Raw genomic sequence first — 13,735 nt, 5'->3', positions numbered from 1 at the left:
CGAACTCCGGACCTTCCGCTCTCCGGGCGGACGCTCTACCACTTGACCACGGAGTAATCATATTAGGAACGTTTGTCAATATAAAGAAGGCATCGGTCTCAAGGTTACAACGCTCAAGACCTCAGTAGAGCTTTCAAAATGTTTTATTGTAGACAGGTGGAGGACATTTCCAAATGTGACGCATCAGTGACAAAAATGTTGTCCGATGTAATTCCATATTTTGACTTGTCTTTGCATGTGTTTGTGATGGGAGCTACCGGTGGGGCAGGATACGCTCACCTTTTAGCGAGCACCTGGTATCATTACTATTTTATAGTGACTAATAAACACGTACTCATGATATAGTCGGAATCGTGCATTAGACTCGGCTTAATACATAGTTATATATTGGATATCGAAAGGATTTTGTCGCTTTATTTATTTGATGTTTGGAGCTTGAAAGTAGTTCCGGCTAGGTGGCCTTACATTCGTCAACCCTTTCCGTAACCTGCAAGAAGACTCGTCCCCCTATCGATGAATGTTATGTGCGAAAATACGACAAACCAATCAGAATGCGCGTATGATTTCAAGTTCTTCGTCAAAGAATCCCTCAAAAATAATTTTTGATTTTGCATATGTCTTGCTTCTACAAATATACCAAAGACACAGTTACATGTGTCCAATCATACTGTATAATTACGCACTTCCAGATGTGCTTTAAATTGCATCTGAAATATATATAATATATGGGTAAATATGTGTGAACCATTACGCAAAGAGTTGACAATTGTTTTAAGTATTTCCGTTTGCGCTAAGACGGAACCCGGTCGCAAAAATGGCCATGAGAGGGACACGAGTCGCTATTCGGCTTGTCCCGGAATAACACGAGTTGGTCCCGAATGGGTGGCCTTATTTGCATATTTATCATATCATGAAACCGAGTTTATCGGAATGTTTTATGTCATCGATAACACAAGCCTTTATATGATTAATCGTGTCGCTGAATGGTATATGGTCATGGTATTGATCTTGTACAGCTTAAACCATATATCGAATTAATAGAGTGCGAGTTAAAGTTTTCATTGTACAGGTAGTGCCTTTTGGGGAGACTCTTGTTTTTAATAATACATACAAAATAACAAAAAGAACAGTGACTAGCACCACATCGTTTATTCCAGGAACATCACTATTAATGTAACCAACATTTCTTTGCGGCAGTGATGACTGGAAACTTGACACTGTGAGTACATTTCAATCTCTTGACAATCCGGTAGCTCCAGGCGTCTTCTAGAAAACAGTATTTTAAATTCAAGTTGTTATGTTACTATCGATACGTGACCTGCCGATGGATATATCGCGGCACGGAGTATCACGATGCACCAAACGTTCATCAGCATCACTATTAAGTTATTTCCGGTCGGGGTTCTTCAACGTAATCTAGATTATCTTAGAACCTCAGCGTCACAATTGCTAGAAGAGGAATCGTCAAGGACGTCACGGTGACGTATGAAGCTGACGCTCCTGAAACAGAACATGTATTCATCAATTATAACTTCACAATGTATGGTAGCGGGTCTTTTCAAAGTCCAATTTCAGGGATACCACATGTTTATACGATGTAATCAGTATATTTTGCCTTGCTTAGTGTAATTAATCCATGCCATTGATAATGTCATTACTACTGATTAATGTCAAGTGATCTTGAGCCGAAAGTTTGATGGTTAATGGCTTTCGAATAACTGGTTTATCAATCAGTAAGTTGATAAATCAATATATGAATGAATGAATGAATGAATGAATGAATGAATAAAGAGCGAACGAACAAACGGACGCACGAACGAAAATTAATTTGTTTATTTCTGAAGTACTCTTACCATTCTCCTGCCGTTCGATATCTTCCTCCAGAACCTCCATCATTTTGGCCACTCTCTGGGCACTTTCTGCATCGCCGAAATCATGCTGCTTGTCTTTCAAGCCAATGAACTTTTTCAGGATCCCTTTGGCTACAGCTAGCTTAAGTTTTCCAAGAGCGGAGAGGACTTCCTTAAACTTATCCTTTGCCAGAGTGAAAACGGAAGACAGATGTCTGCTAAATCCAGTCTTCAAACCCTCCACGATCTCCTTCACAGACCGCCTAGAACGTGACAGTTTGGTGTTTTGGGTGTCCTGGCTGTCTTGGATGTCCTGGGTGTTCACACAGACCAGTACAACGAGCCACAGAAGGATAATGGAAGACCGCATGTTTCTGAAGAAGAAGGATTCGAATTTTTTATCTGTCCCATGTAACCTCGGTAATCTGGACCCCGTTACTCCGAAAAAAATCTGTCATCCAGACTATTAGTGCTGGGAGCTTCTGTACACATTCGGAATACGTACTCTGAGCGAGTGAGTGAATGTTGTTTAACCCCGCAATCATTAATATGCAAACTGCATCATTAGGTCTGTAGATTTGCAAGTTTGGACCGCACAAACCAGTGGCTGATACTATGAGCAATGTTAGATGCCGCCGGGGTACGATGACACGAAAATTAACCAGACTTCAGTTATATCTAGGTGTGTCATCTTAAAGTGTTTGTATGTTTAACATCGCACTCAGCAATATTCCAGCTATATGACGGCGGTCTGTAAATAATCGAGCCTGGGCCAGACAATCCAGTGATTGACATCATGAGCATCGATCTACGCAATTCGGATACGATGACATGTATCACCAAAGTCAGCGAGCCTGACCCCCCGATCCCGTTAGTCGCCTCTTACTACAAGCATAGGCGCCTTTTACGGCAAGCATGGATCTTCATGGGTGCATTTTAGGGTGAAAGGAAACCCTGAGTGATGCAGGTCTCAGACATCTAACACTTTGGAGAAACCGATGAGTACGAGTATGGTGCCGACAAACCAATGACCATACTCATAGCAAATCTGGGATTCGACCCCACGAAAATAGATTCATGGAAAGACTAAAGGATACAACGGGGCCTTTGACGACTGGGCCACCCGTGCCCCCAATAAACAGTAGTTGCAAGACACAGACTACATATGTCTTGATAACCTAATCTAAAAAAAAACCCAATTAATAATATAGTGAAATTGAAATTAATTAGAATATATTCTCTTATTCGTAACAAACATATAACCTCAGTGATGTTTCAGAGACTTACCCTAACTGTAGATAACTTTGAGGCAATCTTTCCTCATCACGGGTGTCATGAATATACATTTATGTGTTTTAAGTATTTCAAAGAGAAACTGCATGTGATTTTTTTCATTAGTACGTCTCTTATTCTTATGTGAATTGTTTGAGTAGCTGTACTTTCTGTCATGCTTCCTTTCGCGAATATCTCGTGACATCACTAATTTTCAGTGATCAGTTCATAAAATTTTCATAACTATTTGCCTTTTACGGCCAATGGCGTCCGTTTCGGAAGATAAATCGAGCCTCACTGTTCTCTGACGTTAAACCTTTTACATAAAAAATATAAATGTTACATTCCGTCAGTTTATTATTATTTCATAATAAATATTTAAAGTTAATTAGTTTGGCAAGCGTGAACATACTGTGTGAACCTAGCTGGCTAGACTGAGGGTGGCGCGTAAATATTGTATATCAATATTTTTTTTTTTTTTAAATGAAACATTACAAAATTTTTTTCTTAACATCTTGTTTAAAGTGTCAAACAGGAGAATAGTGTAACACGGTCTTACATGCGCCCGTCGCCATCTTGGATTAGTACAATTTTCGGACACCTATATTTTGTATTTATAAAATTATTCGATGCTTCACAGTTATTATATATAAGTTACTTACCTTTCCCTGTGTTGTATGGCTGTGGATGGATGAGATCGGTGCAGCTTCTGTAGAGCTTCTGCTGTGGGACGCTGGCGCCACATCCGTTATATATGGTCAGCTGTGACCTTTCTTCCTGCCGTCGGGAGATGATGCGACACCCTTGCTTCCTCAGCTGTGTCGGGGAGGGTGCCAAGTAGTGATTACTCAGCCCCTTTTCTCAACGGAGGAGGGCGGTGTGGTTATGAGCCACAATTGGATATTTCCTATATGCTTCTGAGATGAGAGCCTTCCTTCCTCTGAGTTGACTATGACCATCCACTCTTTCACCGTGATCTGGCTGGAACAGTGATGACTGTGACTTACATTGACGAACTACTCACAACAAGCATGAAATCATATCTCTCATAGCGCCATGACGTCAAGAACCTGGACTTATCATCCAAAAGTGGTAAGCTGGTTCCCGGCTCCCTATGCGCGACGTCAACTTGTGATATTAGAGACGGGGCCCAGCTTACCAAAACTGGGTCCCACGGGAAATATCACTTGTGTGAGAGCAAGCGATATCTTAAGCTGGGCCCTGTCTCTAATATCACAAGTTGACGACGCGCATAGGGAGCCGGGAACCAGCTTAGCGATATCTACATTGTAGATATCGCTGCAATGAAATTGCATCACAATGCTTTGCAGAGGTCATTGGTTACCATGACGTCAGAATCACATGACATCACTAATGGTTCTGCTAATGAAACTGTTAGCAGCACTTTTACCCCAACTTAACATCCAGAAACGAGTAACTCTACTGTTATCGATGACTGCATATTGTAACTATTAATTATGTATTTTAATGTAACTACATATAGAATGCTGGACTGCCTTAATATATCTTCAGTATCTGTAACACTAAGAGGCTGGTTGTATTCTACTTGTGAATTGGCTATTGTGGGAGAACCAGAATGGGGACAGGATGTCATGAGATGGTTCAAGGGTAATGACCGCAATCGGCCAATATCAGCTGGACCTGATACACAGTGTGATTGCTTACTAATAGCTATGTTCATATATAAGTGGTTTATTTCAAGATAAAACATTGTTCTTTCATGACGTCATCTCTGGAGATTCGAATAAACGCAGTGGCCGACAATCGTTTTTTTAAGAAAAGATTCAGATAGTCGACTTGAGGATTGTGAGAATGTGCAGGAAATACCAAATTTAACCCACCTGTTCGTAAAATAAACTTGTCCGAATTTAAGAGGTCGGATTCTATTCAGGGAGACATCATTATTGAAATTTGGGTAAATAATTGTAAAGTTTGTACATTGGATCACGATACAGGCTTCGCCCCCTCATTATTTCTGATATAAAATAAACGACTGTTGTTTATCGTTCAACAAAACACTGCAGGGAGAATAAACCACTCGTCATTTATTTCTTGAATATATACTTCACAAGGCAACTAATGGTTTGGATGTAACTGTCGTTGAGGTGTATATTTACAATACTGTGGTGTTGCATTTTACGCAACATTTAATCACAATGAAATTTCACATCATGCATTAACAGCACGTGATGCACGTGCACAAAGAAACCAAAGTTGAAACAATAGGGGAACTCACAATCACTAATGCAAATGAGTTCAGCACACGCTTAAATGGCTCCGAGACAATGTGTTATGGAGAGAAAACATGTGTACCACAGAGGGGTCGAATGTGGGGTTAGGGGTTGGGGTTAGGGGTTGGGGTTAGGGGTTAGGGTTGGGGTTAGGGGTTGGGGGGCGTCAGTATCTTAAGTGTTTTCCGAATGTTTGGCAAATCAAAAATTGTAATTTCTCGGCTGTGGAACAAGTACCGTTAAATGGGCGTGGTTGCCAAGAGACCTTGGCGTGGCAGGCCCCAAAATAGGACACCTAGACCAGATCGTCTCATTACATTAATTGCGGAAATCGTAGATTCAAAACCTGTTTTCAATAGAGAATTCCCCTGAAAAACAGGAAGGTTCCATGCAGCCCGCCTGAAAGCAAGGCGTCATGTGAAGGATGTGTCCCTAACATCTTACCGAAGGCTACAACGATTGGGGTGGACTTGGCAACACGAGTGACGCGTTGTGCGCGTTGCCTTTGACGGATGCCATGTGCTGTGACGGGTGCCACCAGTTAATAAAATAAGCTCATCTTATCGTGGAAACCAGGTGTCATCACCAACAGATAGTGATGATAGTACATGTCACAGCAAGTGTGCATGCGTGTATGTAGGAAGGTGTACATGTCACAGTAATTGTGCATGCGGGTGTGTAAGGAGGTGTACATGTCATAGTAATTATGCATGCGGGTGTGTAAGAAGGTGTACATGTCACAGTAATTGTGCATGCGCGTGTGTAAGGAGGTGTACATGTCACAGTAATTGTGCATGCGCGTGTGTAAGGAGGTGTACATGTCACACTAATTGTGCATGCGTGTATGTAGGAAGGTGTGCATGACACAGTAATTGTGCATGCGGGTGTGTGAGGAGGTGTACATGTCACAATAATTGTGCATGCGCGTGTGTAAGGAGGTGTACATGACACAGTAATTGTGCATGCGGGTGTGTAAGGAGGTGTACATGACACAGTAATTGTGCATGCGCGCGTGTAAGGAGGTGTACATGTCACAGTAATTGTGCATGCGCGTGTGTGAGGAGGTGTACATGTCACAGTAATTGTGCATGCGGGTGTGTAAGGAGGTGTACATGTCACAGTAATTGTGCATGCGGGTGTGTAAGAAGGTGCACGTGTCACAGTAATTGTGCATGCGGGTGTGTAAGAAGGTGCACGTGTCACAGTAATTGTGCATGCGGGTGTGTAAGGAGGTGTACATGTCACAGTAATTGTGCATGCGCGTTTGTAAGGAGGTGTACATGTCACAGTAATTGTGCATGCGCGTGTGTAAGAAGGTGTACATGTCACAGTAATTGTGCATGCGGGTGTGTAAGAAGGTGCACGTGTCACAGTAATTGTGCATGCGGGTGTGTAAGAAGGTGCACGTGTCACAGTAATTGTGCATGCGGGTGTGTAAGGAGGTGTACATGTCACAGTAATTGTGCATGCGCGTTTGTAAGGAGGTGTACATGTCACAGTAATTGTGCATGCGCGTGTGTAAGGAGGTGTACATGTCACAGTAATTGTGCATGCGGGTGTGTAAGAAGGTGCACGTGTCACAGTAATTGTGCATGCGGGTGTGTAAGAAGGTGCACGTGTCACAGTAATTGTGCATGCGGGTGTGTAAGGAGGTGTACATGACACAGTAATTGTGCATGCGGGTGTGTAAGGAGGTGTACATGACACAGTAATTGTGCATGCGCGTGTGTGAGGAGGTGTACATGTCACAGTAATTGTGCATGCGGGTGTGTGAGGAGGTGTACATGTCACAGTAATTGTGCATGCGGGTGTGTAAGGAGGTGTACATGTCACAGTAATTGTGCATGCGGGTGTGTAAGAAGGTGTACGTGTCACAGTAATTGTGCATGCGGGTGTGTAAGGAGGTGTACATGACACAGTAATTGTGCATGCGCGTGTGTGAGGAGGTGTGCATGTCACAGTAATTGTGCATGCGCGTGTGTAAGGAGGTGTACATGTCACAGTAATTGTGCATGCGGGTGTGTAAGGAGGTGTACATGTCACAGTAATTGTGCATGCGCGTGTGTAAGGTGGCGTACATGTCACGGTAATTGTGCATACGCGTGTGTGAGGAGGTGTACATATCACAATAATTGTGCATGCGCGTGTGTAAGGAGGTGTACATGACACACTAATTGTGCATGAATGTGTGTAAAAATATGTACATATCACAAAGAGTATGCATACTTGTGTGTGAGACGATGTACAATTGCGTGGATCGATGCTCAGGATGTCAATCACTGGATTGTCTGGTCCAGACTCGATTATTTACAGACCACCGTCATATAGCTGGAATATTGCTGAGTGCGGCGTAAAACAACAAACCAACCAACCAAACCAACCAACAACATATCACAGTAATTGTGCATGCGTGTGTGTGAGGAACTATGTTAAACAATATAAACTGCCGGGCAAGAGAAAGTACACATCCATGTTTGATGATGTCTAGAAATGAAGCAAACAAGAAATGGTTATTCGATGGGGATGTATTTGATACGGGTATCATCGTTGTGCTTTGGACCTTTAGTTTGTGTAATAGGATATGTAGTCCCCCTGGAGATCCTTTCTCGGATCCAGTGGAAATGTTTGCCAAGGATTTTATTTCGACAGCCAGTGTGTTACTAACACTGGAATATTTTCCCACATGAATATTCCCCCCTTACGGTTTTCGACCAGGAAACTTTATGTGTTTCCATTTGCAGTGTTTCGGGGACTTTTTTCAGTCTAGGAGTGAGTGAGTTGGGTTTAACGCCACTTTTAACAGTATTCCAGTTATATCGCGGCGTGTCAGCTTAATGTGGGAGGAAAGCTCGAAGTGATGCAGGTCTCAGACGTTTACCACTTCGGTGAAACCCAAGAGCACGGGTATGGTGCTGACGAACCTAGTAACATAATCGGGGCGAACCGGGATTCGAACCCACAATCATAGGTTTCTGGCGTGCCCAAGGGACGCAACTCTGCAGAGCGAATCACGGCGCACAGACGTGCCCCCCTTCAGTCTAGGAACGTTTTGATAACGTTTGTAATTTTTTGGTCAAATCCACGTTTTACGTGTATACTTTCGTTTGCCCGGCAGTTTAAATTACATATTCATTGTTTCCATTATTTTATTCTTTAAATACTTTTTAACAGTAATACTTTTTAACAGTTATTCTCTGTAGTTCACGTAATATATCCTTCTTCTGTTGCTGTGATTGGCATTGATGTTTTAGGACAAATCGAGCTTTTTATAAAGACCCTTTCATTGCAGCACAACGTTGCGTTTTGGGAAATGAATATAAATGCTGTGTTTGTGAACATTTCATTTTTATATTCCTGATACTACTGATGTTTATTTGAGTCAAACCTTGAGTTAGTGAGGCAGTAAATGCAGTGAAGGCTATACAGGGATTGACCTTCATCTCTACAGGTCAGTGTGTGTCAAAAGGTACGTCACGTCACGCGGCCACGCACATGGTCAAACCGACATGACAAAGGTCAGTTCGACAATTTAATTACATACCTGCACCTGATAGATAAGGGAATCATATAACCAAAACGGTTTGTCGCACACGGATATTTTAGATTTCCTGTCAATATATGAACTTTGTAGTTCTGTTACTCAACAATGGGGCTGATGTCTGCCATTTCGTGTCTCACACAATAACCGTGTTCTAAATTCATAGCGCCTGTATGTATGACACCTGCATCGTATTATAACTACAGAACGTTTATAATTCTATGTCTGAAACTATTTCTGTTAAAGCATTATTAAGATTTAGTTCTAATTTTGGTTAGGCAAATATATGGCATTGACGATATGCTCCCTTCGACATTCTGTCTACCCTTGTGTGTAGGGGTGAGTGAGTGAATATGGTTTTACGTTTAACACTATTCAAGCAATACCATGGCAGGGATTACCAGAAATGGGCTTCACATATTGTACCAAGCTTTGGAATCGACCCCGGGTGTTCGGCGTGATGAGCGAACGATTTAACCACTAGGCTACCCGACCGCCCCGCCATCACCAGAACCACAGGTTAAATATGCACTTGAGACACTTGATGATTACTTCTTTTGCGATAGGTTGTTCACTGCCACTGCCACTGTGTGTATAGTGTGATGCCTTACTGTTTTTATAGCCAGGTCTGTAATGTCAGTGCGTGTATTTAAGTACAGAACGTCCGTGTTATCGAATATTCGATTTACCGAACACATACTCATATCAAGGGTCGTATATCTACGACTTTCTTATAAATCGGGGGGTTCTGTGATAGAACTGGTCCCCAGTAACCGAGGATGGTCGTAGTTGGTCCGAATGTTTCGGAAGGTCAGACTGGGTGTCCTGGTTTGTTGGTTGTCATCGTACACCGACGACGATGCTCACTATATCAATCACTAGGTTAACTATCCCACTTAGGATGGTCGTTATTGGCGACCAGATGTTTCGGGGGGGTCAGGCTTGGTGTCCTGGTTGATTGTGTGTCACCGTACACCGACGACGATGCTCACTATATCAATCACTAGGTTATCTATCCCATCCTCGATTATTTACAGTATGTGTATAAATATCCATTGTGTGAAATATTGGCGATATATAACATGGGATATCCAGTTATTGTCAAATTACAGTGTCACGGTGCTGTGATATACTCCTCTATGCTATCAGTCTCATTGCGGACAACGCCTTCAACATCATGTGTACATGCAGGGTGGACCCGTCGTCTGAAGCGCCAAAATGCACTGTGCAGAACTGCATCGCCTAGGCAGGCTAGAATACTATAGTCGTGGGTTCGGAACCCTGATGCACCCTAAAAACGTTTCCAGGTTTGTGTCAGCACCATACATGTTATCGTTCTATTTCCTCCCATATCAAGTTGATCAATGTGATATAACTGAACAACTGTTCAAACTGGCTTAAGCTAAACTGAACTCATTCACGTGGTACATTGAATACAGAAATTTGTATTTCTCTAGCACCAGAAGAAAAACACATAGACATGTTTAAAAAACGAATTTTTATTTCCCTGACATCAACACACAATATAACATATTCCTGACAGATCAGTTTAAAACTTTAGCTATCACTGGCAGCAGTGGAATTGTCAATGACGTCATGGTAACGTAAGCTGCAGGCGCCCCTGAAATAAGACAAAACCCATCATATATCATTCCAAATTAGTGTACTCTTGAAGAATCAGGTCTACAGCAACCCTAGATTGACGTGGATCGATGCTCATCTTGGCAATCATTGGATTGTCTGGTTCAGGCGCGATTATTTACAGACGCCGTCATACAGCTGGAATATTGCGAAGTTAAACAACAAACCAAGAAACACAACAGCCAAACAAAAGAACAAGTTAATACTGTTACCAATATGCATAGTTAAAGCTTATTTTCTACCATGCATCTTCATGTCATAACTCGTCACGATATGGCTGAAATATTGCCGATGTGATGACGTAAAGCATTAACTCACTCACTCACTCACTCATGTCATAAAACACCTCATGTTAATCTTATAGGCTCCTAATATAAGTGGTTACTTGCTACGATTATTAATAATTTGATATATTGATGCATATTTGCTTACAAACATCCGTTAATGTCATCTGGTATAGAAATAGGCTGTCTCAAACAACGTTGACATGCAAACAATTATAGAAATGGTTTCGTAATATGTTTGTATCTGTATTATCCAATCGATATTTTTTGGAATAGTTTAATAGCGGTAATACTTCCAGACTGAACTACATAACACTCACCGCTGGATGCCTCCTGCTGTTGAATGTCCGCCTCCAACGTTTCCATCATTTGGGACACTCTCTGGAAATTTTCTGCGCTTCCAAAATCGTGGTGCTTGTCCTTCAAGTCAAAGAATTTATTCAGGAGTGCCTTCAGTACCGCCAACTTCAGTTTCCCCAGCGCCTTCAGGATGTCCTTGAAGTCGTCCTCGTCCACGTCGAAAACAGATGACAGATATTTACTGAACTTGGTGGTCAGTCCGTCCACGATGCCATCCACAGGGCGGGACAGTTGGGTGTCCTGAGTGACACCGCTGGTTGTCTCCTGCTGTTGAATATCCGCCTCCAAGGATTCCATCATTTGGGACACTCTCTGGAAATTTTCTGCGCTTCCAAAATCGTGGTGTTTGTCCTTCAAGTCAAAGAATTTATTCAGGAGTGCCTTCAGTACCGCCAACTTCAGTTTCCCCAGCGCCTTGAGGATGTCCTTGAAGTCGTCCTCGTCCACGTCGAAAACAGATGACAGATATTTACCGAACTTGGTTGTCAGTCCGTCCACGATGTCACCCACAGACCTCACCCGTCTATGACGTGACAGGTGGGTGTCCTGGGTGTCTAGGGTGTCGGTCACGGTGGAGTGCACGCACACCAGGACAACGAGGCACAGGAGGGCGATGGAGGATTGCATGTTTCTGAATAGAGAAATGACTTAAGTTTTATGGTTTTTTATTTTCCCCACATATAAATCCGCAATATTTCTAGTTAAAATATATTCTGTATGTGTAAGGTTAATTTTAAGTGACGACAATAGTAATATCTCAAACATTATTAGATTCCTAAGTGCATAAAATTAAAGCCAAGGTGAAAGTTTTACGCATGAATCACTGAAAATCAGTGATGATACCAGGTGTTCGCGAAAACACATTGACAGCAAAATCAATATTTATAATAATAATTATATAATAAAAGTACTGAAGCACCGATAGCCTGTTTCAACGATAAGAATATTATTTGTACCTTAGGCAAAAATCTGCATCTGAATATCTTATCCATACAAGAAATGCAAATGAATAAAACGTCATAATATAAATGACAGAAAGGCTTACCTTTCTCTGAGATATAGAACTGTAGGTAGGTCAGCTTCGGTTCAGCTTCTATGTTGAACACTGAGTCTGTACCATTATATAGGGAAGCTGGGAACCTTGTCATTCTGCAACACTGTTTCCGAGGGTGATTCAGTAGGTGGTGCCATATATTCATGACACAGCCTCTTTGCTTGTCGTAGGAGGGTCGTGTCATTTGGGAGGACAATTGGAAGCATCCGCTCAGGTGGAGAGGGTTTCCCTTCCAGTTCACGTATAACTTCCTGTGACCTATTTATTTAGGTGTCAGGTTTGATCTTTACAGTACAAGACAATAACAGCAAGAGTTATCTCCCGTGTTGTTATGACGTCACGACCCTGATAGCGGGGATGACAGGGCGATCATGGAGACTTAACTATAGATAACCTAAGTAGATGTGACAAAGCGTGGAGATGTTACTCATAAGGAAACGGAGTCTTATCTTCATGACGCGGGTAGTCGTAATGTCGACCCTCAATAACAACATAGCATGATACAGCTCTATATCTGTCTGCACAAATGACAACACTATAATCAAACGAGTTATTTTGGGTGATGGTGAATATGCAATATCATTGTCCGTATTTTCAGCATCTCCCCGAGGCATGAGCGTCCACTAGCGTTTTTATCAAAGTCTTTGATACAGGCTACTGGATACGCTTGCCTCCGGAAGATGATTTTCAGTAGCAGAAGCAATCTAATTGTATTTGCTTTGTTAAGGTATGGACAATAGGTCTGACGAATCAATCTATAAATAATTCACTGTTTCTTTTTTCCTGTGCATTGGCCCTCCTTTCCTGCCTCCTAAAAAGGTCGATATTTTAAAACAATCTTATGGGCACGCTTTGTATATAATTTTGCATTTATTTCGTATTCTTATTTCCCCGTAAAACACCATTTTACCCCTCACACAGTTTGTTTATTTTTAATTTCCTGTATCTTCAGGTACAGGCAAGCAACACATGTTACATTATTGATACAGTACGCATATTATGTTTGACTTAATATGAATCAATACATTTATTATGCATAATTACATATTGCTGAAATTGATAGCTGTGTATATATAGATACATACTGTATTTAAAAAAGGTACATGTTAAATGAAAGCTAATAAGAACATCACAATATACGTGTATAGGTTTTGATATGCATTCAATTTGGAAACAATATAGATCGTCAATACAGGTTTATACTTAACCTTTATAGATAAGGCACATTAAGGTACATTCAACAAATTACTTTCCTTCAACAGTTAGTATAGATATGACCAGAAAGAAAAGAACTTTTCTTTTTCTCCACTAGAAAAATAATAAATTTAGTGAGGCCATTATATCTAATCCTCTCTCATTTATGTCTTCAACACATTTTTTGGCATAGTCTTGTTTATGCTAGATCTATAAATAATTTTCTAAACCAATGATATGATTGCATTAATAGGATTGTTGTTTTTACCTTTTTATGCCTAATAGAATAG

The 13,735-nt window shown here is 41.4% G+C and overlaps 2 protein-coding genes across 2 annotated transcripts; both read right to left on the bottom strand.

The window, feature by feature from the left end:
- Positions 1-1,130: 1,130 nt before the first annotated feature.
- LOC124125550 lies at positions 1,131-3,942 on the bottom strand. Its single transcript, XM_046488883.2, has 3 exons — positions 3,785-3,942; positions 1,854-2,224; positions 1,131-1,500 (listed from the first exon to the last, which is right to left on the bottom strand). Exons 1-3 carry the CDS (start codon positions 3,865-3,867, stop codon positions 1,427-1,429), a joined length of 528 nt encoding a protein of 175 aa, XP_046344839.2. The 5' UTR covers positions 3,868-3,942; the 3' UTR covers positions 1,131-1,426.
- A 6,481-nt stretch (positions 3,943-10,423) lies between these two features.
- Positions 10,424-12,405, bottom strand: LOC124127171. The gene is made up of 3 exons (XM_046490624.2): positions 12,243-12,405; positions 11,158-11,828; positions 10,424-10,533 (listed from the first exon to the last, which is right to left on the bottom strand). The coding sequence occupies exons 2-3, from the start codon at positions 11,822-11,824 to the stop codon at positions 10,457-10,459; spliced, it is 744 nt and encodes a 247-aa protein (XP_046346580.2). The 5' UTR covers positions 11,825-11,828; positions 12,243-12,405; the 3' UTR covers positions 10,424-10,456.
- Between the last annotated feature and the right edge of the window lie 1,330 nt (positions 12,406-13,735).

The sequence above is a fragment of the Haliotis rufescens genome, unplaced genomic scaffold (genome assembly GCF_023055435.1).
Source record: "Haliotis rufescens isolate VD_foot unplaced genomic scaffold, xgHalRufe1.0.p SCAF_5, whole genome shotgun sequence".
In the NCBI taxonomy this organism is placed as follows: Eukaryota; Metazoa; Mollusca; class Gastropoda; order Lepetellida; family Haliotidae; genus Haliotis; species Haliotis rufescens.
This window is presented reverse-complemented; position numbering and strand designations above follow the sequence as displayed.

Excerpts from the sequence above, each read along its gene's own strand:
- LOC124125550 (XM_046488883.2), bottom strand. The coding sequence starts at position 3,867 with ATGTGGCGCCAGCGTCCCACAGCAGAAGCTCTACAGAAGCTGCACCGA. Across the intron at positions 2,225-3,784 it reads GCCATACAACACAGGGAAAG|AAACATGCGGTCTTCCATTA; the intron begins GTAAGTAACTTA and ends CTTCTTCTTCAG. Across the intron at positions 1,501-1,853 it reads TATCGAACGGCAGGAGAATG|GAGCGTCAGCTTCATACGTC; the intron begins GTAAGAGTACTT and ends GTTCTGTTTCAG.
- LOC124127171 (XM_046490624.2), bottom strand. The coding sequence starts at position 11,824 with ATGCAATCCTCCATCGCCCTCCTGTGCCTCGTTGTCCTGGTGTGCGTG. Across the intron at positions 10,534-11,157 it reads ACAGCAGGAGGCATCCAGCG|GGGCGCCTGCAGCTTACGTT; the intron begins GTGAGTGTTATG and ends GTCTTATTTCAG.